Genomic DNA, 27,201 nt, shown 5'->3' with positions numbered 1-27,201 from the left:
TAAAATTAGTTGGTAACACTTTATTCATTTAAATACCTAAACTGACTAGCTAGAAAAAAGCTAGTATTCTGTATAATGTTTTAAGATGGTTTTGAGCGAATCGCGAATTTCTAGCTTGGCATTCGAGTAGGATTATAGTTTTCGTAATTGGCAACACTGGTGTACTTCAGTCAGTTTGCTAGAAGTCAGTTTGATTGGTTTGATTGCTTTGCGACTATCGTTTCTTTTGTGATTTTCTATGCGTTTCATGGTTTTATTCTAACAACTTTGGCTTGATTACGGACTCCGATTAGATTGCGTACTTGGTAGACTCGGCTTTGTGTAAAGAACTGGATTTTACTAGCATTTTCGGATATTGCTCTGTCTGTGATCGAATTTAGTTATATTATAATTACAACAATGGATGCAGAATATAGTATATTGTATAAATTGTGGATCTGCTGGAGGTTCTTTGGTATTAGAAAACGAAGATATACTTCGTTGCATACAACAATGGACTGTTCCCCGTATGGTAAGTGGTCTACGAAAGTGTTTTTCTAATTTTGATAAGACTGTTACTACCTACTTATGTTTTCATAAGCACACGATTTCTCGGTTTTCAAATCAATTGCCACAATTGCAAGTTACTTGATATTTACTAATGATTTTTTGTATTTATTATTACAGGTTGAAGCTCATGACCTTATATGTACGACGTGTTGGTCTGAAGCAGTCGAGCATAATAAGATGCAATGCACTGTTGGACGCAATTGTGTACTTTGTAAGAAGCTCCTACCATCAGGCATACTGTTGCAATTGTATCGTTGGGCGTAGAACAGTGGGCTGTTGTGCCCACATAATGACTATTATCTGGTATTTAAGCTGGGCGAGATACCAAAGCTCAGTTCTTAGATATATTATTGAGAAATATTGATGATTAAAAACCTTTAATTGAATATAAATATTGTTTTTATTGCACATCCTCGAAAACCTCTTTCATTGTTATTGGTAAACCTTACTTTAACTGTTAAATTATTTTGTGTGGTAATGACATTTTTAGTATGGTCTGTGCCTTCTTGGTAATAGACCGCGGGTTCGATTCCCGCCTTATGGCATGTAGATAGCTAGGTAACTGTCTAATATAAAAGTAGTAACAATCATTTAAATAAATAATTCTCCATCGTAATAATATCGATATTTTATGAATTGTGGTGAATGGAACTCTTCCATTTTGGAAACTTATGCGTTTTATCACAAATCCAAAGTGGATTCACTATATATTAAGAAACGTAACGTTGAAAGCAAAAGCGTTTAGGTAGTTGTTTTTCATAAAAATTCTAAGCATTTATGAAAACTAGTCACACGCCCCGTCTTCGCACGGTGGCAATGTAAAACCTTGGTGTAAACCTTCCTCTTGACCTACTCTATCTATTAAAAAAAATCGCACCCAAATCCATTGCGTAGTTTTAAAGATCTAAAGCATTCAAAGGGACAGACAGAAAATGCAACTTTATAAAATGATCATTGTCAAAGAATTATCTTAAACTTGACTATTTACTATCTCTTTTCCTAGTATCTAGTAGAGTAGTCTTTTCCTAGATCTAGAAGAGAACATATAGAGCTGTACATAGTATTGTTGATTTTTTGTATAGTGTAGTTTGATAATACTACTCTGATATTTCACGCAAGCTTGGTTATTTTTTATTTATAACCTCAAAATATTAACTTTTTTCGTAATTATTTTAGTTTCCTGAAGTGTCCGTTCGTGAAAACTTATTTCATAGGATTCCATATAATTTTAAGAGTTTATAGAAGTCACTTTCCATTCGAACGGTTCTTAGGCAGAACATGTATGGAGCCGGAACAATGTCCTTTAATGGCTAGCTTATAGTCGTCGACGTCCACCAACACGGTGGACAGACAACCTTATGAAGGATGCAGGTCGCTTCCAACGCTTCTAACCTGGGGAGATCTAAGGGGGAGGCCTATGTTCAGCAGTGGACGTCTTAGATGGTCGAGATAGACAGACGCCTTTCAAACTCTTTTAAGTTTTTTTGTTAACTTTGCCGAATTCAGCATTCTTTATTTTTCGATCCGATGGCAATTAAGCTTAATCTTTTCCTTCTCGTCTCAATCCATCCTAAGGTTGTCTGGAAGAGATCGCTCTTAGCGATAAGACCGCCCATTATGTCACCTACCTTAACTAGATTAAGATCAAAAATTTAAAATTGGTGTACCTAATAAAGTATATCTATCTATCTATCTATCTATCTTATTATATTAGAATATTTAATTGTAGCTTTTGTCTAGCACAGACCAGTATCAGTGGGTGGCGCATGTGCTTGCAGGTGATGCGTGCGCAGATGCAGCTGCAGCGAGGGCAGCGCGAAGATCACCTCGCGCACGTGCTTGTCTGCCGCACCGGCCTTGCGCTCCGTGCTGTTCGTACTGCCCGCTCCTGAGCTGTTGGTGTTTGTCTCGCGCTCCAGGGATGGGAACAGTTCGATTGCTGTGGGAGAGAATAGGGTCATTGACGGTGATGTCATTGTATTGTATATAGGTGAACAGTTACATAATAACGGTACAGTTATAGTGTATGATGTATCGTCGTCGTCGTTACAGCTTTATAATGTTTACAGCTGGATTTTCTCCCGGCTGTGCGATGTGCCCATTCTACGCTAGGCATGCGTGTTGGTCAGGTATATATTGTGTCATTATTTAATTGATAAATATGTTATGTAAATAAGTTGTAATGGAAAGATCAAACACTAATAATATTCAAAAATATTTTTGATGTTGTAATACAAAATATTTTTACAACAAACTGCATACCATCAATCTCGCTATTAGCGAAGGCGTATTGGAACCACTCCCTCAACGTCTTGAACTGCGGCGGGAAGAGCAGCGCCCGCGTCATGCGGCAGACCGTCGCCTGCGACACGTGCGCGCGGGCGCCGCTGCCCGTCGAGCCCAGGCTCGCCGTCAGGCTCTGCACCACGTGCACCTCCATGCTGCCTGCAGGATCGAAAACGAGGGGCTTAGAGCCAATAATATGAAGGCAAAACCATAAACCAAGCCAGGAACTAAAGGCCTTGGTGTCTATGTAATGGGGACAGCACCATAAGCTTCTCCAAGAAAACGTCCTTAGTGTCAATGTTCTAGAGGTTAAGGTTGTCCGACAACGAAAAAATAACATCGAAACAACGCGAGGTCTTATGGTCAATATAATGCAATCATATTCTCACGCAAATGTACGCTTTCTTGTCCATCTCGTACAGTGACACACTAACATCAATAAGCATATACAAAGATATTTACTGACGTAACTATACGACGTAATATAATAGAATAATAAATTACTAATACGACATTATGTTCGTCCCGACTTAATAATAATAATTGTTGTTCTTGATAATAAAGATTAGCACATTAAATTCGTATCGATATATCGAATTCGGTAACCTAACTTGAGTATCGTCCCGATTTTTATTACTTATGTAATATTCTTGTAATTTTTATATGTCCTCTTACAAAAATATAATACAACATACCCTCTTCACTAGCGACCTGTTGAGCTTCAGTCGCGAAGCTAATACAAGGGTCCTTCAGACTGAACAGTGCCCAAGACTTGGACTTGAAGCTGTTGCCATGGAAACACGCCAGCGAGATGTTACTGCCATGTAGCTCCATTGTACCGCCGAGAACTGTACCTGTATAGAAATAAGGGTGGTTGTAGCTTGACAAAGTATGCATTGTATTTTGTAACGAATAGTAGGACTATTTTGCATGACTCACTGTCACTGAACGATGAGTGATGTCACTTCAGATCTTTGCAATTTTTATCAATTCAGAAAAACATATCTTACCGGAAAGTTACATGTCGCCTGCATGGTGATGGTAATTTTTTAAATGTTAAAATTTTTACAAAATATTGCTAGCGTGTCAAAATATTTTCAGCTTGATGTAATGTTGCCGTCGCTTCTGTGTTACTCGAAAAGCATCATGCGATAGTGTTGCTGATGTGATGTGACAGAATTTTACCATTATTCCTTTGCTCCGAAATTACTTATAGAGTCGTCATTAATTTTATCGAGAAGTATACCATTAGCTGGCAGCGGCGTGGGCAGCGTGGACAGCTGCATGCCGGACACGAGGTACAGCACCTCCTGCCAGTGCCGGTGGTGGCGCAGCTCCGGAGCCGGTGCTGAGCCAGCTTCACCTGCCGCCGCTGCTGCTGGTGGCGCTGATGAGGATACAGCATAACATAGAGAGGTGAATTCGGCACAAGTGACATAAAAGTCAAAGTTATTTACTGCAAACATTTCGCCAGTCGGCATGCTATTTAGAAATTAATATCAATCAACCTAGGTGTTCAAAAATAGGTAATAAAATATTTTTTATTGGAATCAATCTTTTCGCTATAAAATACTGGCAATTTTGGATGCTGCACATTTAATCAGACAATTTCTAGAGAATAGTTTTGGTATGAATGTGAAACAAAGTTACACGTAGACCTTGTAAGACTCGGGTGGAAAGCGATTTCTACAGGACTTTTAACAATGTCATTTTGTATAATTTTGTTTTTGGCGTTGGAACCTATACAGTCATTCATTATTGGAAATTACATAAATTGTGCACTATATTTCTAATACTTACGTTCCCGTCGATCACGTCTCGAATTGGTATAATTGGGATGCAGCGAGCTGAACACTCGCTTGCTAGACTTGAACTGCTGCGTGAAGAACTCTTCGAGCTTCAACTGCATCTTCAGCAGGTCTGGAGTCGTACTCCTGGACATCAGGATCTGGAGCTGATGCCAGCTTAGTGTCCCATGCGTCAGGATTATCGCGGGCCTGGTAAGGGAATACAAGGTTAACAAATGTGGGTGTGTTTAGCGCAGTTTTTGCGCAATCAGTGTATCTGATCTTACCCGTCCTCCTCTTCTTGACAGCTAGTGAGAGATCGTGCATATTAGTTACGCAGTGATTAGTAAGTAAGCGCACGATGCGCATAGTTGCGCATCGCGTTTGTCATAGCAGTTTGGGAGCAAGATTTTGAATTTTTTCGTCAGTACTGCGTAGCCAATTTTTGTAGAGTGCTTATAGAATATACAAAAGTAAATAGTTTTGTTATCACAACTTTCAGATACCAACCGGCGCCACCACTCCGCGTCCTTTTCAACTGCTCGCTGCATGTTTATTTTCTCATATCTTCAAGCATGCTTACCTAGGACTGGGGCCATGATTACAGGGGTTTCTGTGTACCAGGCGTTTACGTGTAGTGCAGGCTCTGTGGGTGGGGTACTATCACATACCGTGAGGTGGGTCGATGCGGGTGATGCGGCGGCTGGCGACACCGGGCCAGCCACTCGTCGCGCAGAGCAGCCTGTAGGCGGGACACTCGCGCCATCAGGACTGGAGTACCCATGTACTCTAGTCTTAGCTCCAGTGCAGCTAGTCGGACGCCGCACACGTGCCCGGGGTTGCAGCCTGCTTCTTCTTCGATGTGCACTGTATTACGAAGGTACATATCCGCATTAAAGGAGCGTGAGAGACAAGAACCTATCGCGCAACGAACCCAAGAGGTACGCGGCCCAAGAGGTAAGATGTGCGGAGATGCCATAATACAGGTAGGTCAGGCGCCTTCTTCTAGGTCAAATACGTACGGTGGGCATGACCAAAACGACCAGTTACTAGTAAACTAAAGTGGCGTTTGGGTTCTATGAGACATCTGTCAACGATTTTTGGTATTACAAAAAATGGTCGGGTCCAAAATGGTGTAGGTATAAGAGTCATAACAGTGACATTCTTCGTACCCCGCACACCCGCATTTTGGCGAGCATATGATAAGAAAGTATTCTTAGGTGATCTTCCGTTATGGCACCTCCGCTAGTCATTTTGTTCTCCATGGATAGACCTGATTCAACACTACGTACCGTAAGTGTCGATGGAGGAGAGCGCGATGGCGCCGCCGACGATGCCGCCGCGCGCGTCCAGCTCCGAGCCCGCCAGCGCCACGCCCAGCAGCATGTTGCGGTGCCCCGTGCTGCCGATCGACAGCCGCCCCGAGCAGTTGAAGTCGCGGCTCTGCCAACTGTGACAAACCAATGATTGATGAAGCTACGCGTGCTACGCCGTAGCGCGTAGTAGTTGATACTGTTGCTACGATTCCCTAATTTCTGTGACGATTCTCGTCAAACCTTTAGTCTGTACGGAATTTTAGAGGGTTAGATTTTGCGTCACGCCTCATATAGGCCACCTATATTTTAGATCTAGGTATTTTTTTTTTATATGTACGTCTAGAGCCTGAAGTGCGGCTACAGCCATGGCCTAGCAAGCTCATTAAGGTCACTACCATGGTTCACGCGGGTGTCCCCACGAATGTTTTTTTTTGTCATATATTATTTATTTCGATATGTTTTTTTTTTTTCAGAGACGCCTATTTACCAGTTTTCTGTTTTCAAAAGGCTGGTTTTCGTTATCAGATTTCCGCCGCTGAGCTACTATAGACATCTCTGCCGTAAGTGTACTCTACATTCAAAGAAAAATATCGAAGTTAACCCTGTATGTAATTATTTCGAGTAGTTAAATTATACATAATTTACATTACACAAACTAATTACCTGACATTGCCCATAACGTTGCCCATGTTCATGTGCACGTTGAGCTTGGTGAAGTTGACGGCGAACAGCACTAGCGTCTCCCATGCAGCACCCATCGCCGGCGCAGCTGCTTTACTCTCTATGTAAACGAAATTAGATAATAATCATTATTTATGTAATGATAAAGACAAATATTAATCATGCGCATTATGTGAATATAAATGGTTTTTATATTTATATTTAAAAATGGGAAATTATAAGTCTAGCCACAAAATTATTTATTGGACACATGATTAAACTTCTAATTTTATAACCAAGCAACGGGGAAATGACATAGCCTCTAATAAACTAATTCGTCTTTTTTACAACGCCAACTACAAGAGAGCTTCAATAAAAGATCATCAATTATTGTAACTTGTCCTTCTTATTTATACATTGTCATCTAATTTACTAACTCGGCCTCATTTTTCCAAAAACGAGCCAAGAAAAACGAGATCAACGTTTTTCTTGGCTCGTTTTTTTTTTGATGGTAGAATTTAATTTGGATTCATTTTATTTAGCATATCGCCATTTATAACCTTCAATTAAAAAACATTGTATTAAAAATTTAAGTTATAGTTCGGCCATTCAGAGAATGCGTTCCTGACACGTCGCGATTGAACTGACGACGTAACTTTGCAATGGCGTTGCAGTTACGATAAAAATATTTTTGCTGGTTGTTTACCGTTTTAACAATTGAGGAGCATTAAAACAACATTATTATATCAATAATCAATGAATGTTATAATTTTGTGCCAAACTGAGTGTCAAATAACTTGGTAAACAATATTTTTCTAAATCTATACTGCGCTATTACAAGGTTATGTCAGCGGTTTATATTTTGTAGTGCTGTGCTAAAAATAACAGGCAAGTATCGTAATCTGTTCTTATACAGTTATAATATAAAATAATACGTTTTGATTTTCTTTTTAAGAATTGGAAAATAATGGACTATAAGACTTAATTATAACGTTTATGAAATATAAAAATAAAACTATGACCAAACCGCATTTTTATACTTAGATTAAAAATGGTAACCCCAAATGGCGTTATGGGCCGCCATTTTGTGACGCTAAAACAGTCGTCCGTTGTCGTTTCGTGCGCATAGACCACGTTTTTCAAGTGTTTTCGATCTTTTTTTATTTGATTACCCGGCTTTTGTTAGACCGAGATATCAGGATTGATTCTGTTATTGATAATAATATAATTATACATGTAGGCGAAGATGATGATGAAGACACCACCTCCTCAAGCAAATCGGAGTCTGATTAATATTCTGTTCGCACATTCAATTCAATGTACTTGTAACAAAGAATAAATAAAACAATTTTATTATATGAATATTACCTTTTTTTGGTTTCCACTTAAATAACTAAAATATAAAACAAATGATTCCGCCAATTTAAAACGAAAATAATCTTAAAATAATGCGGCGGTTCATTTTGAAGGAACGGTAACGAACTCAGTGTTATGTTGTGCCCATCACTAGTCGTGACTAACTGATAGGTGTCAGGAACGCATTCTCTGAACGGCCGAAGTATAGTGACGAAAACGAATCGCTGCAAAACCGACTCCACGTAGTCTTGTCTGCCCTACCCCTAGAGTGCAATTCAAAACCGCGTAGGCGCGGAGGGGCGAGGCCGGCGGTCCCATGCGAGCTTATCTTCGCAGAAACCATCTGCGAAGATAAGCTCGCATGGGACCGCCGGAGCCCCGCAGCGCCGGAGCCGTGATAGAAGCCATGCTTGCTGCATGTTGCATGCTTACTTCCTTGCTGGGTCAATTATATGGGATATGTTATATTTTAAACAAAAAACTCAGTAGGTACGAGTTAAAAAATTAGAAGGTAAAAAAAAAATTTTATGATGTCATTTAATAGTATTTAAGAAGTTTACTCTTAAAATGCATGCTACAAATTTAGATGCAAAAAAATAACCATCATGCTGAGTTGTATTTAGAGTGGAAGATAACTCGTGACTAAGATAGTATTATTTAGATGCTCGACGCTTTATTAATTGTGGCTGACTTAGTAATTTAGAAGGCAACTTACATTTTTGGGGGCGAATAATGATATTAAAAAGAAGCCTGTTTAATTAGCACCCTTTAAAAAATATTATTTTATTTTATAATATAAATTCTAAAAATGAGCATTAACAAAATTTGCGCAAACTTAGCGCACTTATGCGCAAAAAAGTATTTTGCGCAAATTATGAGCAAAAGATTATAGTTTCAGCAAATTTTTGCGCAATCATTTGTATTAGTTAATATTGCATTTACCGCAATCGTTCGTATTAGTTAATGCATTTTTCATTTGCTGCATTTGGCGCAGTCGTTTGTGTAAGTTAATATTGAAGTACTGTACCTTTAGGTTTTTGATGATCAACAGTCTTAGTTTTCTCTCTCTGAGGCAATACGGGTGACACTGGAGCGTTGCTTGATGTTCTGAACAGAAATTATCTATATAAGAAAGAATATCACCAAACCACATAATTATTCTAATCTTTAACATTTGTACTTACCCATGATCGCGGGTGTCGTGCAGACTAAGGTCTCCGAGGAACATGCGTCTTACAATAGTTCTTCTGTACCATGCCTTAGGGAAGGCTAGGATCTCGCCCAATCGGCGCATGTCATATTTGAACCACGCTGAGCCTACGTCCACGATTGCTGTTGAAAGATAAACGTAAACCGTTTGATAAAACAAATATGTGTTGGTATGAAGTTTATTCTACAACTTTTTTTCATTTGTTTTAAAAGAAGTGCAGAAATGACTGTTAAGTTATGGCATTTTTTTTGTATCATTAACTGTGTCATCGCTTAAAAACGTTTCTAATTAAGATAGATTAGTTTCTCTATGAATCAAGTGTGAACAAAATATTGAAAACTCACTCGAAAACCTGACAGTAGCCTTCGACTGGTCCTGGTCGGTCTGAAAGTCCAACTTCCTGGACCTAGACAGGTGGAACTTGACGAACTCGACGTTAATGCTCAAGGAGTCTTTCCTCTCGGTGTCGGAGAGGGGTGACCACTGCGCTTCCTTGAGGCTTGACTTCTTGCCGCCGTATGGATGGAACATGTTCACTGAGAAGTCGGCCAGACAGCCGGTGACGCTTAACCCGCCCATGGCTACTGCTGGTTCTGCCATTTCCCTGTGAAGTTGTTTCAAATGTTAAAGAGGGTAAGAAGGTTTAGAGGGAGCACTGGATTTGTACAGAATATTTCCAAATATATTGGGGTCAACCTCCAGTATAACAAGATGTAATTTAATATCACAGTTTGGATAGTGTGATCGTCTATTTGTCTTTTAGCAAGTAAGTTACCGTAGTAACTGATAACTCCTAGTTTATCGACCTCGCAGGACCTCGCAGTCGCAGGTGACCTAAGAAGGTCTATACTCACTCGTCACTGGCCCGCTTGGAGCTGAAGACGATCTGCAGGCTGGGCAGCTGCAGCAGGCACTCGACGCGCGAGGCGGGCAGGCAGCTGAAGCGGAAGGTGCTGGCTATACTCACTCGTCACTGGCCCGCTTGGAGCTGAAGACGATCTGCAGGCTGGGCAGCTGCAGCAGGCACTCGACGCGCGAGGCGGGCAGGCAGCTGAAGCGGAAGGTGCTGGGCTGCATGTGGAAGTGCACGATGACGTCCACGGGGAACGACGCGTACACGTACTGCCCGTACGACGCCCCCTCCACCGAGCGGGAACGGGAACCGCTCTCCGCCTCTGTACCACAATATCGAACCAGTTAAAACCAGTTACGTCTCCCTCAAACATTCAAATTGCAGGATAGACTGTCTTTTATTTGCAAAGCCGATCTCAAGAACGCAAGAATTTCAAAAGCACAAAAACAAATGACGAACAATATGTTCTAGTCCTCATAAAGTTAGAAATAATCTGGATATGGTAAAATTAATTCTGATCATGGAGAAAAGCGAGTTAAACACAAACTTACCAGGCGTAGGTGTTGAGAAAGAAGCCTTAGTCGGAATAGGTTCCAACGTCTGCTCTAAGAACTCCAGTATATGCGGGCTGATGATAGTCTCCTCAGGAATGCTCTGCAGCGTGATCCAGGCGAAGAGTGCGGCTTTTTTCACCCCCACTTTACGTGCCCCCACGTTGAGGGAGGGAAGTGGGGGGACCGTTTGTGGGGAAGTTGCCTCTTCGGGTAGTGTTTTTGATTCGTAATGCACCTGTTTAAAATGAAGTAACGTTCAAGTGTCTATAGAAATAGGATTTTGTAAATAACATAAACTTGATCAAGCTTTAAATTTCTTATGTATCATTTATTTTAAACTGATAGTTAATTTTCAAATATTTTGTTCATAAGCTTAAATGTTTTTCACTTTAATATTTCACCAGTTTTAATTATAAATATATTTTAGGTTTTGGTATTATTTTGTAATGCAGTTGGAGTACCAATAAATAAATGATTATATCTGAACTCAAAAACATAAGACAGCTCCCAAAACGTCCCACCTTGCATTACTTCCTATGTATTTTTGTTGGAAAGAAGAAGTTGCGTTACAAACTTCCCAGCAACATGCCCAAATAATGAAAGAACATAATAAGGGCTCAATCCGTCAGTTACATAAGGCTCCATTAAAGATAAAGCTTCATTAAATCTATTGCTGACACCTTTTATCTTGTTGACAAAGAAAGAGCCCGCAATAAATTTAAAGAAGCTTTAACTTTAACGGACGGAATGTTCGTATAATTCTAGCACTACAATCTACGTACCTTAAGATCCAACCCGGGCACGCGGAACACAGTAAGGTCCAGCGTGGGCTGGTGGCGGGGATGCGGCTGCTTGCGGCGGGCCGCGGTGGGCGAGCCGCCCGCGCCCGAGCCCTCCGCCAGCCCGCCCGACGCCGACCGGCCCACGCGCATGCGCCCACTGCACACACGAAAACATGTTATAGGCTCCGTTCAGACAGACCGGCTCGGGGACGAGAGCAAATTCTTAAGAACTTAGTATTTGTAGTAAGGTTTATTTTTACATGTGCACTGCTTTTGTCATTATCAATGCTCGAAGACGCTTGGTATGAAATAATAAGAAGAGCTGACCGGCTCCGATCGCGTACTTTTTCTCGGTCTTGCAGACGTTTAGCTCCGATTACAAACATTCTCTTTCAGCCAATCGGAGCCATCGGAACTATAGCTACTTATCAGTGAAAGAATTTTGAAAATCCGACAAGCGGTTCCAAAGATTACCCCCTACATACAAACTTAAAAATTTTATACCTTTTTATAATATTAATATATAGACAAATAACTCACATCTTAATGCTATCATCCTCCTTGCTAGGCTCCTTAGTGTGCAGCACACACTTGCCACTGTTGATGTACACTTTGACGTCCAGCTCGAAGTCGATGTTCGGTTCCGCTGTCTTAGCTTTACTTGTCTTGTTCTCGGAGCTTGGGCCTTCCGATTGTGGTACGCTGCTGTTAAACAAAGAAAGCAATAAATGATCAGTCAACGGCGCACTTGTGATATAAAAGTAGTGGTTTCAATTTTACGGAATTAGTTGTGTTTCTAAAATATTTATAGTAGAAAAAGGCAAATCTATCGATGGAAACATTTCTAACAATTTGGGCAAGAGAGTCGACAATGTATATTTTGTTAACATTAATGTCGATTTATATATATTCTGTATTAAAAGTTTCAAGCAATACAAACAGGTTGCACTCAGTAAATTATCATATTAAAGGTTTGGCAAGTTATTATGTCGAATTAGGTTAAGTTATATCTGTAATGGCAAAGTAAACATAATAAATATTTTATTTCTAGTTTTTTGCCCCGTCCCAATGGCGTGATGTCTTGCTCCACCGATCCTCTCACCTGTGTTCATGTTTCCTCCTGAGCTCGACCCCCTCGAGTTCATCGGGCCAGTGGTCGGGGTGCGCGGGCAGCGAGCTCTGGCGCTGCACGCTGGGGGTGGCCAGCGGCCGGGACCCGCCTGTACCGGGGCGGGGGCCGCGGAGAGACGCCGAGCGGGATGGTCCTGGGAGAAGGTACAATCCTTACTAATGTTATAACTTTATTATAAGCAGCTTTGACATATAAAATACTGAGCAAATAAAAAAGCTATATAAGGCTAGGCAACCACTCTACACATAATGTTATATTATAAACTTGAGGTTGTTCAAAAGTTTGCAATGAAACTTTGACAACAATGACAGATTTTAAGAAATTGATTTCACAAAATTTCAGAGAGACAATCCACTAAACGATCATTACATCATCATTACACGATCACACCTTTAATTCATATAACAAACTCAAAAAAACTCGTTTATTTCTTTGACAACATGCAGAATAAACTCTCATACGCGTTTAAAAATCTAGAATTTCACCTATCTTACTTCACTTTATGAATCTATTCAATATCAAATCATACCAGTAAGCGGTTCACTCTCCATGGAGCTCCAGCTGCCGCCCTCGATGATGTCGGCGAGGCGGTTGTCCTCGTCGCCCAGCAGTAGCGTCTCGCCGGAGTCGCCTACACCTGGAGACATGGCCAGGTTCGGCTCCCCGGCACTGGAATAATAGATAATGTCATTAAAATTGTAAAGACAAGTACATATAATTATAAGGTGTGTTTGTATCTTGGGTTGGGGTTTATTTAAGAAATAATATGTTTTTAAAATATATTATTTTTGACTCAAATAAGTTTGTGCCATAATAGTGCTAAATTACTGGACCGTCTTATGTTAATGCAGCATAACTTCAAGTTCTACTTAAAAGTGTTAGTGTTGCAGACATTTAGACAGGCACGCAAGTGTGACAAAGATATAATGATTATTGATGTTTAGCATTTCAGTATTTGGACGTTAGACTACATAATGCTTGTCAACGATTATATTTACCCTTCAAAGTCTTTCCTCTCTTGCGGTGGTGAAGGCACTACGAATGATTTGCTTCTGTTAGATCCCAGTCCTAACTTGCCCTTCGTGATAGAGCTGGCTCGTACACTTTGACGACGCAACTTCTGAATCATATCCCTGGGAACAAACACAAACATGTTTTAATTGCTATACATTTTATACATATGAAGATCAAATTAACCTCTGCAAAATTATCCCAATCAACATTGAACCTTATACTTAAGAGATAAAGTTGAAAATCTATTACACACATTTGACAAATCATAGTGGCTTGACGTCTGTAATTTGGGGAAAAAACATGACAGTTAACTTCAATTCATATCGCCACAACAAAGTCTAGGTTTTTTTTTTAATTACACAGTCTGCATACTAATATTTCAATTTCCTTACCTCCTAAAATCCTTAAAGACCAGAGCCTCTAAATCATGCAGCCTCTTCATCTCGTACTCTATGGTAGTATGACTGGCTCCCAGAGTGCGGAGGTCGTTGATGATCTTGGCCTGCTCGTTCATCTCCTTCTCGATGAGCTTGGAGCGCTTCTTGGCGTCGATGCTGGTGTCGAACACGAAGGCGGGCAGGTGGTCCGTGTACTTGCGACGGAGGATTATGCTCTCCTGGTAGTCAATAAAAAATAATTATTGAAGTTAATAGGAAAATTGACTTTATGTTAATGGGTATAAATAAGGTTGATGTTACTGAAAATGTTAGTTTTTGAACCATACGTATATCGCACCAAGAATTTTGAAAATTGTGAGATTGTGTGTGTATATTTGTTACTTCGGCACGCAAAAACGGCTGAACGGATTTTGATGAAACTTGGCAGTATGCAGCTCATATACCAGATCTACATTAAACTTTTGTATATGGGTGTAGAAGCAGTTCCCTCAGGAAATGAGGGAAACCACTGGAAAACCTATTATAAAAGATGTAGGTAAGGTGACAAATCTAGAGAGCAGAGAGAGCATTTTTTCCTTTATAGCTTGTTGAAGATTCGTACCTGTGAGTCTTTGCTGTTGTCAGCCTCATCATCTAAGTCACTTTCGTAGTCCATTTTCAGTGGATCTTCTTCCTCATATCCTGGGATCAAAATAAGAGTAATTATAGCAACATAGGTTATTATGCATATATGTATTATACACATTAGTTTATCATCGTGTTTCTACGTTAGAATATATCTTATTTACCTGTTAACATGGTGAGCGTGTGTCCGAGTGCGGACAGTTGTTTCCCCACGTTTACGTCCAAGTGTATGTCAACGCCCTCCATTTGCCATGATACGTTTAGGAACCATTTAGCGTTTTCTGAAATGTAATGCAATGCTTTACTAACATTTGTATTAAATTGTATAGCTTTAAAATATATATATTTTTTACTTTAATGACACTCAACTTTATCTCATATAGTTCTATATGTTTCAAAAAAGAAATTTCTTATTCGCTCGTGTAGAGTCTTGGATGAATTTTGTCACATTTATATACGTATACTTGCGTATATTTGTTACTAATTATTTCCCATTGAAATGGTTACAAAATACTTACCATTATGCTTAGCGGCGGTAGTCCGACTGCAGACCTCATAGGTCCCCTCGGACACACAGCAGACATTGAGGCTGGGCTCATCAGGCCTCGGCTTCCAGTCGTCGAGCGAGGCCTCGAAGTCGTCGGCGAAGCGCAGGCACAGCCCCACGAAGCGGCCCTTGGAGACCAGCGCCCCGGAGGAGCAGGCGCCGATGTTGGTGGCGTCCAGCGTCACCACCACCGCGCCGCGCGCCTCGCCCTCGCCGCACCACGCGCCCCACGCGCCGCGCCCCAGCCCCCAGCGCGCCTGTGGGGACAACGGATTTAACCTTACATTTAACACTCTATGTAATTTATCCTTTCGAAATTTACATAAAAATATCATTATATTATTATTATTACATTACAACTGTTTACAAATCTGTATATAAATATTTTTGTAATAATTTTTTTTACTGCATTATCATGCATTAACTGCAATGAGGCACCGATTTGCGGGTAAAAAGGAACGATGACGACTGATAAAATCGTCTCGGTATTTTGTACGTTGAGATTATCTCTTAAGATTGGCTTCCACCACTATAAAGATGAACTTCCAAGCCAATCTCATATTAAAACGAAACTCATTAGAAAAGCACACAATACGCTATCGTTCTTCTGCCCACTATCTGTGTTCACGAACCAGTTGCAATCGACCCCTACGATTGTGCATTGCTATAAGTGGTACCCGCAGCGGTCTTCAGGAACGACGGTTCCCACGCAAGCGGTTTCTGACAATCTGGTCGCTAATCCTTATTAGGATCCCTGAACAGCAATGAAGCCACCTCAACAGCAGTCACGGGTAACATCAAGGCGGTTATGGAGTTCTTCGAACTGTGATTCAAGAATGCATCGGTGTTAAATGTATGTATTATCTCCACGGCGCTTAGCCACGCTACCAGTGCCTCGGGAAAACGTGTTCAAACTAAGAACACTCCGAGTTATATTCAGAGATACGGCCACAGTACGTTGTCAGGAACCAGCTTATATCATTTCCACAGCTCAAATGACATCGCCGCTCCAAAATGATGATTTGAATTAGCGCAACTCTCTCCTTGCTTCTGACTGTATCAGTTAGACGCAAGAAGAGAGTAGCACTTATAATATCTTCAAATATTGGCATCTATTGCCTACTCGAATTTGATTAACTGTTCCTGTTTTAAATTATAACATTAACCACAACGCATCTATATAAATAAGATTTATGACAAAGCCGCATCATAATCTCTAGAAATCTGCAAATAAGTGCTTAATCGGATGTGTGTATACTAACTTTTTACAGTTCTTTGGTATGGGATCTCTTAGTCATAGAAACATTTTTGGTATTTTAATGTTAACCCTATAGCAAGCGTCAATGTAATCAAAATGCTAAAGTAACTAAAACATCAAATTTTAATAAATATAATTGGGTACAGAAGCAACTCACCATAGGCGGTTGGTTTAGCGGCAAACATATTCCAATATCATCCACATTCAATTGTAAGAACAACGTGCTTAGATGTGGCGTTGTGATTTGTGACGTCAGTTGTACCTGTCAAACATTATATTACAATTACAAATACACATCAGGGTACATATTAAGTCATAGCAAAGTCGACCATATCACAATGAAAATAAAGTTCAATTTCATATGTTCTACACCGCTATACCAACTCAAAGACCAGCGTAGCCGTCAAAACCGTCAAGTCATACCAAAATCAACCATATACCAATAACATTAAAGTTCAATATTCTACACCACTATGGGTTCTTAAAGACCTACTGCCAAGCTGTCAAAAGCAGCAAGCTCAACGTTAAGTCAGACCAAAATCAACCATATACCAATGAAACTAAAGTTCAATTTCAAATACCTTCTCAAAGACTTGCTGCGTAGCCGTCAAGACTTCCTTGTTCAAATTAAGTCTCTTTTCATTCCAATACTCGTATGCGTTCTTGTAGTTAAGCCATACGAGTATAGCTTTATCGACTGCGACAGGTTGTATGTATATGAGAGGCCGCTTCAGGGTAATTAGTACCACCTCCTTGTCGTCCCCACATACCATCTCGTCTTGGAATGCGTTGCGCATAGCTATAGATGAAATAGACCAGTAATTTATATATAAGAAAGGTGTTTGCGCAAAAATTGCGCTAATTATGCGCAAAAAAATACAAAACTCATGTGTTTGCATGTCATTTAAAATTATTGTGTATAATTTATGTACCAAAATGGTACATTGGCGGACTATTTGAAAAAGGCATTCACTACCAGTCAACCATCGGGTTAAAAGGAGATAACAATTATTATGTATTAATAAGATGTGATGAACTTACATATTCTAGTGTTGAAGAAAGCGTACTGCTGGAATTCAGGCTCTGCTTCTTCAAACATAGCGTTTCTGATCAGCTGGCCTAAGCTGAGGTTTACATCCACCTGCACAATTTCGAGTCAGTGAAAAAAATGTTTTATCATATGGTACCTATATTGATAATAGAGCAATGTGAAAACTTTTTCAGGTATCAAGGTATAACATTGTGTAATTCAAACTTTACATATATGAATAGGTGTGTAAAAAAGAACGAATTAGTCTATTTTCTCCACCACCCAACTACAGATTTAATCGATTATGTAACTTATTCATGTATGTAAATTGTCCGAAATAAAGGTTATTTTACTTCTATATTAATTTAAAATTGATTTGTTACCTGTGCCCTAGCGAAGAGTCTGACTTCATGCGGCTCGGTGGGCTGCTGTACGTTCTGCACGCGGTTGGATATCTCGAACTCCACGGCGCCCGTCTCTAGTCGGACCGCTGAATTGCTAGGTGTTGTCGCTGTCAGTTGGATACGCTGGAAGAAGTTCATGAGTATAACATTATTATAGCCTATATGATATCTATATGGGATAATTCCAAAAATTCTCCGTTTAAAGCGGATAATAAAATATTATCGATCTAGTTTGGAGTTCCAAAACCGTGTTAATGTTCGTGGTGCAGATATTTTATGTAGATGTACAGGCACATAGCCTTTGAGTGACTCGGACTCGGATAAGTCACTACTCAGCATTCCCGAGCTTACGCAAGCAACAAAGTCAATGCATTAGAAACAACTATAACAGTTTCATACGTAAATAGAATTATGATTTCATTTTTTATATTATTGAAATGTCCACCTATTATTATAAGTAACTAAACATTAGGAAGTGTTATCAGTCTACCTTGATTCTAATAGTAAGTGAGAAGAGTATCCTGCTGAGCGCGGAGGTGGAGGCCTCCTCCTCGTTCCACAGCGGCACTGGCTTCTCACCGCCGTACACTTTCTGTACTACCTCGTTCACTTCCTAAAATGTCAACGTTCGTGTAATTCTTTACGACAAAAAAATAATGATAATGGCTGAATATATTGTTGAAAATCACTGTTTTATCAAATCTATCAAACATTCATTTGTTCTGTGTAATTTGTGAAACAACTTCACAATATCCATATTAGAAACATTTGGATTGAGACCTCCTTATTGAGCAGTTGGTTAAAAACTCACAGGATCTCAAAACCCAGCCTGTAATAACGCTTCCTGTTATGTAATAGCTCCGTGTCATTTTACCACTCAACCTGCTTAGATAATATAAATATACAACTTCTATTCTACCACATACCTTCATAAACACCTTCTGCACAAACACGAGATGGTTCAGCAGATCAGTAGATAACGTATGTTCGAAGAGTCCTATATCAGCACTAGCGGCAACATATCGTCCGGCGCGGAGTAACGCTCCCTCGCGTCTGGCAGCACCACGCTGTTCTAGTACCCTGCCTGCTACATGCACTCCTGGTAACCAGACTGCTGCTGATGCTGGGATGTTGGCTTCGGAGACCTGGGGGAGAAGGTGGTTGTGTAGTAATGCAGGGAGAGTGGAGATGGCATTGTTGTCTTGGCCTCTTTGGTGTGTTAGTGACTTGAGCAAGGCTTTTGATTGTGTGCATCATAACGCATAAGATCAGTCTGGTACATAGTACGATAACTATATCAAAAATGGATGTCGACTTTTCAGTCTCGTTAAATGCCTAGTACAATATAAGAAGTATTTTTGTGAATGGCATAAAAAATAACAAGATTCAAGTTTATCATGGGAGTTCCACAGGGTTGAATCCTAAGACCATTCTTGTTAACACAACACGCCTATAGTTCGGCCGCTCAGAGAATGCGTTTCTGACACATCGCGATTGAACTGACGACGTAACTTTGTAATGGCGTTGCAGTACGATAAAAATATTTTTGCTGGTTGTTTATCGTTTTAACAATTGTTGAGCATTAAAACAACATTATTATATCAATAATAATCAATGAATGTTGTAATTTTGTGCCAAATTGAGTGTCAAATAACTTGGTAAACAATATTTTTCTAAATCTATACTGCGCTATTACAAGGTTATGTCAGCGCTTTATATTTGTAGTGCTGTGCTAAAAATAACAGGCAAGTATCGTAATCTGTTCTGGTTGATGGTTCTTATACAGTTATACTTATAATATAAAATAATACTTTTTGTTTTTCTTTTTAAGAATTTGAAAATAATGGACTATAGGATAACTTTTATGAAATATAAAAATAAAAGTATGATCAAACTGAACGCGCGAAAGAAAGTAGCATTTTTATATTTAGGTTGAAATTGGTAACCCCAAATGGCATCATGGGCCGTCATTTTGTGACGCTAAATAGTCGTTTGTTGTCGTTTCGTGCGCTAAGACTAAGTGCCCTGCCTCATTAGGACGCCAATGACGACGTCGCCGGCTACGTATCCAAGCAGTTAGTATTGAAATGTATGGAACGTCGCAACGTCGCCAAATTGGAGGCGTGGCCACGAGCTACAGTTCCCTATGTGGCTTCTGGCTACCGTGGCAACTTGGCGACGCGACGTGGCCACAGTAGCCACTATAATGTACACGGTAAAGCGCACCTCCCTCACACAGTCGCCAATGTGGTCGCCAATTAGCTTGCAATTTCTTGAGCGACGACGTAAACAATTGACTGTCGAGACGCCATGGCCACTCGACTTGGCGACATTTGGATGCCAGAAGTAGCCAGACCTGTGCCGCTTGCGACGTCGCCATGGCGTCCCAGTGAGGTAGAGCTCTAAAAACCTGATTTTGGAAGGTTTTGACCGAGATATCAGGATTGATTCTGTTATTGATAATACCTAATATAATTATACACGTAGGCGAAGATGATGATGAAGACACCACCTCCTCAAGCGAATCGGAGTCTGATTAATATTCTGTACGCACATTCAATTCAATGTACTTACTTTATTGCATAGAAATACAGATTGTAACTTTGTAACAAAGAATAAATAAAACGATTTTATTATATGAATATTACCTTTTTTTGGTTTCCACTTAAATAACTAAAATATAAATTTTAAATGATTCCGCCAATTTAAAACGAAAATAATCTTAAAATAATGCGGCGGTTTATTTTGGGGGAACGGTAACGAACTCAGTGTTATGTTGTGCCCATCACTAGTCCTGACTAACTGATAGGTGTCAGGAACGCATTCTCTGAACGGCCGAACTATAATGAGTGAACATTCGAAGTGATGAATAAATAGGTTTCTAGTGATCTTTCCAAAGCAAGATGTAAATTTAGCATGAGAATTCCACAGGGTTGAATCCTAGGGCCTTTCTTTCTAACGCAACGCATACATTACCACATCTTCAAAGTGATGTATTTTTGACGTAAAATAATATTTTAATTGTGACGTTTATATGTACCTGCAACTTGGTAACGAAGCTGAGCGAGTGTTGCTGTAATTCCACAGTGAATTGCGCCTTGTTGCCCGTCACGCCGGAACTCTGAACTTGTTCCATCTTGTACTGCGCTTGTAGTGACGGCAGGAGAGCTGCTGTTATGCTCAGGCTCTGAAAAAATATTAATTTTAATCTGAGGTCTTCTTTACCCAGTGATGTTACAAGTAACTTTCTAGCCAGCAATTTTCACACAATCCACCTATCATTATCATCATATATAAACCTTATCTATATTCTATCTACATATATAAAAATAGATGTGACTTTTCGTTGTAATTTTATAACCCATGAACGGTCTCAACTATAGAAACTTATGGCCTTACTACAAAAACTTTAAACACTGTTTTACACTTGTCTAATAAAATTTTGGTTGCAAAATGAACCATATGTCAACGTCATAATTTGTCATTTTTTTAGACAAGGCATAAACTGACGTTCAAAAGTTTTTGTGGTAAGATGGCAAATGTTTAGGCTTTGTTTGGACTATTTAGTAGATGATTTAGTTTGGACAGAATCTGTCGTAGGACGTACCAGACCGCCAGTTTAAATACTTAAAGGTATGATACAATTGTGTAATGTTTTTATTACCTGCAGCAATATAGAGAAGTGTAGATGCAGCGGGTTGAGCAGCGCGTGTGCGGGGGGCGGGCGCGGCGGACGCGGAGGTCGAGGCGCGGGGGCGGGGGATCCCTCTGACGACGACCCGGACCCCCCCGCCCCGCCAGCCGGCCCGCCTGGACCCGCACGGGATAGACGGGATGATGTGCGGGTCACACCTAATTCCTAGATACAAAGAGAGAGTAGTTTGAAATGAATGATGAAGGATCGGCCTAGTCCTTTCCAAATTTTGCTAACAATGCTTTACCTATATGAAATTTCTGACTAGAAATTGAAACTTGCTAGTCATCACTAACATCACACCTATATTTCCCGAATAGGTAAAAAATCACAAATACAGATTTACTATTTAAAGAAACACAAATATTCAATTCAATACATTCACAGTACAAAAATTGCCATAGTGTTTGTAAATTTATTTTATCTGCAAATCGATGATTTCTTTTCTATTTCTACCATGTTCTATTCTATTCTATGTAGTTGTACATTTATGAGTAAAACTTACCTGCAATGTACTGGACAGCTGTCGACTGGACCGTGTCATGACACCGTGTAACGCCACGGGATGTTGAGGCAGGTCCACTCTAACTCCGCCCACACTGAGGAGGGCGGTGGCACCCTGTCGCCCCGCCTCCCAGCCGTAGAGGGCTTGGGATTTGCCTACGCTTACGCGGACTACCGTCCTGAAAGTTGTAAACGAGCATTTTAAACATACGTATAAGAACCATTTTCAATCCGAGTCGGTAAAACTATGATACAAATCCGTCTCAGAATTACAAGCTAGATATCTAAATGGATAAGTAGCATCTGTTATAGACATCCACCCTCCGAGCCCTTTTCCTAACTATGTTGGGGTCGGCTTCCAGTCTAACCAGATGTAGCTGAGTACTAGTGATTTTACAAGGAACGACGTACTGCTCTATTTGACCCCCTTAACCCAGTTACTCTGAAAGAGGCATGTCAAGTAATTTATACCAATAAGTATAAACACTTCAGAAGACAGTCTTTAGACCAAACCGTGAAGGCCTGCGAGATTGTTAGAAAAAGTTACCGCGGCCCTGGTACATGATGGGTTCCAGAAGGAACTGGATGGGTCCCACGGCGAGATCATTTGATGACATCCCACGGACGCTGACAGGAACCTGGTCGGGGAACACCATACAACTAAATAATAACATTTAACGTACTGATGGTTAGGCGCCAGCCCCTCGAGCAGCACGATCATGGTGCGGCCGAGGTTGCCGCTCAGCGACCACTGCCGCGACCGCGACGCCGACAGCGACGCCTGCAGCGACGTGATCTCCGCCTCCAGCTTCAGCCCCGACAGCGACGCCAGGAGACGGGTGCGGTGGATCCTGGGGACAGGTGGTGTATGTGTCAAAAATGCAAGCTTATACGATCAGCTCCAAAAGTCCCTATACACATCCACAGTTCCAAAACTGTTGTGCACTACTTTTAGAGACTGCACACAGAACGGTAAAGTTACGGTCGAGTCAACAGCTACATGTGGTTCAATTTAAAATCTTTTTTTTTTTAAGAATCGGGGGGCGCGATCCCGTCGCCGTGTATCCCTACAAGCTAGTACGTTAGGCACTAGTCGTGGTACTAGCTTGTAGTGTACGTGAGCAACATACGATTAATTTACTAAAAAAATTACGGCAGTAAAACGTGTGTGAACAAGAGGCGTAATACCTAGAGGCGTAATGCTTAAAGGAAGCCAAATAAAAACAGTTACCTGGCAACACCAACGACCACCATGCCCATGTTAGCAGCGCTAGACGACGAGTTACTGGTGTTCTGCTCGCGAGAGCTCGGCCGCGCGGGCCGGCTGTGACGGTAGTGTTCCGGAATGTCTGTCGTTACGGAAAACCTGTGGGGATGATACATTTTTAAGACAAAGCTTTAAACAAAATAGTTTTTGCAATCTAATTTATTGGTAATATTTTTATTATTAAAATCTCCATTCAATAGTAAAACTGTTCGTTCAACAATTAAATTTCTTATACAGTCTGTGATTGGAGTTATTCTGTAAAATAAATAGTCTAGTTGTCCAACTAAATAAGTTTCAGTTCACATTATTTTTATGTATAGAATGTATTACCTGTGCGTGATAGTCTCAGCATCAGGCATGTTGGCATACAAATCGAGCAGCAAATACACTGTCCGCCAACATCTCGGGGCCAGCTTGCCATCCGCCGCGTCAGCTGACGGCGAGCTCAGCGACGCGTGCGGCCCGGGCCCCACCGGGGAGCCCAGCGACGCGTGCGGCCCCGGGCCCGGCGGGGTGCCGGCTGTGACGTGGGGCCCGGCACCGCGGCCCGCGCCTGCTCCAACCCCCGCTGCGTACATAGGTGTGTGTGCGCCCTCGTTTAGAGAGCTGTAGCCTAGAGTAAAGGATGCACGTTTTCATATTTTGTTTATGCGAGCACGTCATAGAAATAACGGGGATATACGAATTTCAAGAAAATTATTCTGTCGTAGTTGACAGTGAGTGTTCTTTTTCTGCTTTAAGGATTGTTCGAAAGAGTTACCGCGGCCCGGGCACATAAAGGGTTGAAGAAGGGACATGATGGGTTTTGGTCCATTATATATATAAAAAAGATGCAATAGGGATCGACAAGATAGTAAATGACAAAGACAAATAATTAAATTCGCCAGTTTTTAACAGTATTTTGACAATGTATTTTTTACTACAGTATTTACAGAACAGTATGCAGTGGCATGTAAGTGGTAAAACCAACATAATCTACAGCAATACTTACCGAGCTTCCCCTTAACACTTTTCCCGGTAGATCTCAACTTCTGCGCGAACGACTGTGGTCTTGGTCTGGTCGGCTGACTGAGCTTCTGCTGACTCAATGACTGCGGTACTGACACCCCTAGCTCGGGGGTCAGGGTGGGTGCCATGAGGTCCCATTTGGGCTCTAGGGTCGCGTACTGAACTTCCTTCTCTAGGGAGGTCACGCTTACTAGGTTTTCTCTGAAGTCTGATACTAGAGAGATAGAAGCTGATTAGTTATTTTCTGAATATTACATCTAATATATCTTAAAATTTATCTAACGGAAAAGTCGAAAAAGGTTTTCAGTTACTAGTGTCCAACTTGGAAGGGGCAACTTATTATTTGAACTAAGTTGTACTATTATTGAATAGTTTCTTCTACTAAAACCAGTATAATAATAATTACTGTAGGTAAATAGAAATCAATGTATGAGCTGAAATAAAGCCAATAGTTCCTTACCTGAAGACGAAGTATGTTTGTTCTGTCGGTGCGAGATCTTGGTCTGCGTGCGCAGTTCTATCTGCGTGTCCTTCACGTTCTGGTACATGTTGCTGATCTGATGCAGCAGACGGAGAAGCGGCATGTTCACCTGGGTAAAAACATTGCAGGTTTATTTAACTGATTGAAATATACAGAAGGATATATTCTTCTCTGTGTGAGAGGATGCCTGTACAAGTTGGACAATAAAAAGGCTGATGATGATGGTTAAAATATGCCATCAACCGTTCTATAATATAGGTATTAAATGTTCGCACAAAGAAAGGAGAGACTCTGATCTATTGGAACGAATTTCACCAACAAACCAAAATTTAGTTTTTCTATTGAACCAAAGTATCAAGACTGGTCAAAATAACTGCTGATCATGCTTATAAAACACTTACCATTAACTTATTTGCAGCTGAACTAAAACGCGCTCAAACTAACAACACATAGACATACATAACATAACATTAATAGAGTAAATGTGCTGGGAAGCTTAAACTTGTAATTTTTATAAACTAACCTGCTGCGAAATGAACCGTATACTGATATTGAAGTTGAGCATGGTACTAATATGCTTCTTGAGCTGTCCCCTCGATATGTACAGCACGTTCTGTCGCTGTATGAGGTCGTCCACTGCCATGTCCGCCACTTTCTTCAAGTCCACGTCTATGGACACCTTCTCACATAGAAAGGCCGGGGTTTCTGATGGAATTGTCGCGTGGGTTTGGCTGCCTTGGGGGATAGAAAGAGGTGTGAGCATTGTGTGAGGTTTGACTAGTTAGTGAGTTAAGTTGTTCTGGTTTAACCTGAACCTTCAAATTTTTGAACACTTCGTTGCACATTTTTGAGATAATACACACCATTGAAACGTGTTCCGAGAGCCACATTACGCCTTAAAACCACTCAATTATAGATCACATTTTGTGTGTCCCTTTTTCATTTAATAAAAAACCTGATATAACATTATTTCTACAACAATTTATCTCTTTTACAACACCAGACAACTCACTCTTCCCCTTCGCCTGTCGACTGGCCCTAGCGGCCAGGTCGCTGACGACGATGTCGATGCGGAACATGTCCATCCACGCGACGAGAGACAGTTTGGAGCCGAGCGAGTCCAGTGCTGGCGGCCCGCTGTTGCCGCCCTCGCCTGACCCGCTCTTGTTTTTCGATTCTCCTGGATTATGGCAATACAATAATGTACAATGTACTGTTTTGGTGGCCTGGATATTTAAAAAGGCTAGAAAATGACATAAAAGTATTTTATTTATTGTGCTGGTAAGTAAACTTTTTAGATATAAGTGCTGACGCCAACAGCAAATAGGCAATACTTCAGGCGCCAATTAGGCTGCCTTTGCTCTTATTTTCATGTTTGGTGGTTTTACATCCAGATCTCCGCCCATATTATCATCATTAAAAGGTACCTATATATATTAGGAACAATTGAATATCAACAATAACAGCAAAACAATAACATACCCTGTGTAACCTGATGCGGCGACACTCCCAACGCAGCCAAGAAGGGCTGGAACACTAGATGAGCATCCAGCAGCATCAGCGATCCCTGCAGCGGGTACAGACTGCAGGCAGGCATGGCGGCGGCCACGGCGCGCGGGTTCATCTTCGAAGGGGGGATTATTGGCTTCTTGCTCTTTGCCTCCTGGTTAGTGCGAGACCCGTGCTGTACTTCACCGTATGGTATGGCATTGCGAGTTATGTGATCACCCCAAAATATGCCGTGTGGTGTGTCATGCGATGGTATAAAATGTAAAATGTATGTGGGCGATCTTAATGACAGTTTTAGAAAGTGTCATTTGAACCTTTTTAGAAGTATTATTGACGTGATTGTGAAAATGACACAAAAGTATAATGAAAACTGACATTGAGAGACACTTAGTGAAAGCTGACTTTGGGGGTCGTGATCATGGATCATGCATGAGACATTTAGGGAAGTATATTTTTGAATTGATTGAATTCAAAGGCCCACTTGCACAAGTACTCACTAAACAAATTAAACGTTAAATTTCATATAAAAGAATCTTGTAGTTACTATCAATTAAATGTTACATCATTTTGATATCTCAATAATTTTAAATTGGCCGTTTTGAATCTATTTTAACAATATTAATCTATGGGACAGACCTATGTGTTTAGTGAATAGATACGCAACATGTATTTACTATCAAGTTTCCGATTTGAGCATGCATCAACGAAGACTTACCACTTTGATAGGCTCCTGTTTAGCCATCCATTGGTACAGGTCTTCTCTAGCGCGATCGTTCTTGATGTTCTCATCGCTACCGTGTGGGGAGTACAGGGATGGGTTGGACCCCACTGTCGGCAGGTCCTCCTTCAGGGTCCCGTAATCTACTGAGGAGTGGGGGTTGAGAAGTCAACTTGATGAATAACATTTACAGAGAGACATGATTTCTTGGCTAAATTGTAAGGAGGTATCGTTGCTTTCACAATCTAAATTTGACATTA

General features: G+C 40.7%; 1 protein-coding gene across 1 annotated transcript in view; it reads right to left on the bottom strand.

The window, feature by feature from the left end:
• The window catches only part of LOC124646333 (transmembrane protein KIAA1109), a 46,983-nt gene that overhangs the window by 5,903 nt on the left and 13,879 nt on the right, over positions 1-27,201 (bottom strand). The window contains exons 13-52 of the mRNA XM_047186457.1: positions 26,939-27,087; positions 26,197-26,377; positions 25,727-25,894; positions 25,238-25,449; positions 24,694-24,823; positions 24,217-24,447; positions 23,556-23,838; positions 23,190-23,324; positions 22,642-22,809; positions 21,960-22,137; positions 21,425-21,619; positions 20,801-20,947; positions 18,687-18,905; positions 18,251-18,373; positions 17,740-17,883; positions 17,368-17,467; positions 16,908-17,125; positions 16,484-16,588; positions 15,040-15,325; positions 14,686-14,802; positions 14,499-14,578; positions 13,892-14,115; positions 13,484-13,618; positions 13,015-13,154; positions 12,456-12,618; positions 11,894-12,058; positions 11,354-11,510; positions 10,569-10,806; positions 10,132-10,339; positions 9,509-9,768; positions 9,139-9,286; positions 8,982-9,061; positions 6,602-6,719; positions 5,915-6,072; positions 5,294-5,489; positions 4,636-4,832; positions 4,082-4,222; positions 3,531-3,689; positions 2,812-2,994; positions 2,297-2,488 (exon numbers count right to left, since the gene is read on the bottom strand). Of these exons, the coding sequence (XP_047042413.1) occupies positions 2,297-2,488; positions 2,812-2,994; positions 3,531-3,689; positions 4,082-4,222; positions 4,636-4,832; positions 5,294-5,489; positions 5,915-6,072; positions 6,602-6,719; positions 8,982-9,061; positions 9,139-9,286; positions 9,509-9,768; positions 10,132-10,339; positions 10,569-10,806; positions 11,354-11,510; positions 11,894-12,058; positions 12,456-12,618; positions 13,015-13,154; positions 13,484-13,618; positions 13,892-14,115; positions 14,499-14,578; positions 14,686-14,802; positions 15,040-15,325; positions 16,484-16,588; positions 16,908-17,125; positions 17,368-17,467; positions 17,740-17,883; positions 18,251-18,373; positions 18,687-18,905; positions 20,801-20,947; positions 21,425-21,619; positions 21,960-22,137; positions 22,642-22,809; positions 23,190-23,324; positions 23,556-23,838; positions 24,217-24,447; positions 24,694-24,823; positions 25,238-25,449; positions 25,727-25,894; positions 26,197-26,377; positions 26,939-27,087 (6,831 nt within the window). The remainder of the gene's footprint in view (positions 1-2,296; positions 2,489-2,811; positions 2,995-3,530; positions 3,690-4,081; positions 4,223-4,635; positions 4,833-5,293; positions 5,490-5,914; positions 6,073-6,601; positions 6,720-8,981; positions 9,062-9,138; positions 9,287-9,508; positions 9,769-10,131; positions 10,340-10,568; positions 10,807-11,353; positions 11,511-11,893; positions 12,059-12,455; positions 12,619-13,014; positions 13,155-13,483; positions 13,619-13,891; positions 14,116-14,498; positions 14,579-14,685; positions 14,803-15,039; positions 15,326-16,483; positions 16,589-16,907; positions 17,126-17,367; positions 17,468-17,739; positions 17,884-18,250; positions 18,374-18,686; positions 18,906-20,800; positions 20,948-21,424; positions 21,620-21,959; positions 22,138-22,641; positions 22,810-23,189; positions 23,325-23,555; positions 23,839-24,216; positions 24,448-24,693; positions 24,824-25,237; positions 25,450-25,726; positions 25,895-26,196; positions 26,378-26,938; positions 27,088-27,201) is intronic.

This window comes from Helicoverpa zea, chromosome 3, assembly GCF_022581195.2.
Source record: "Helicoverpa zea isolate HzStark_Cry1AcR chromosome 3, ilHelZeax1.1, whole genome shotgun sequence".
NCBI classification, from domain to species: Eukaryota; Metazoa; Arthropoda; class Insecta; order Lepidoptera; family Noctuidae; genus Helicoverpa; species Helicoverpa zea.
Note: the sequence above shows the minus strand (reverse complement) of the source record. Positions and strands in the feature narration are given on the sequence as shown.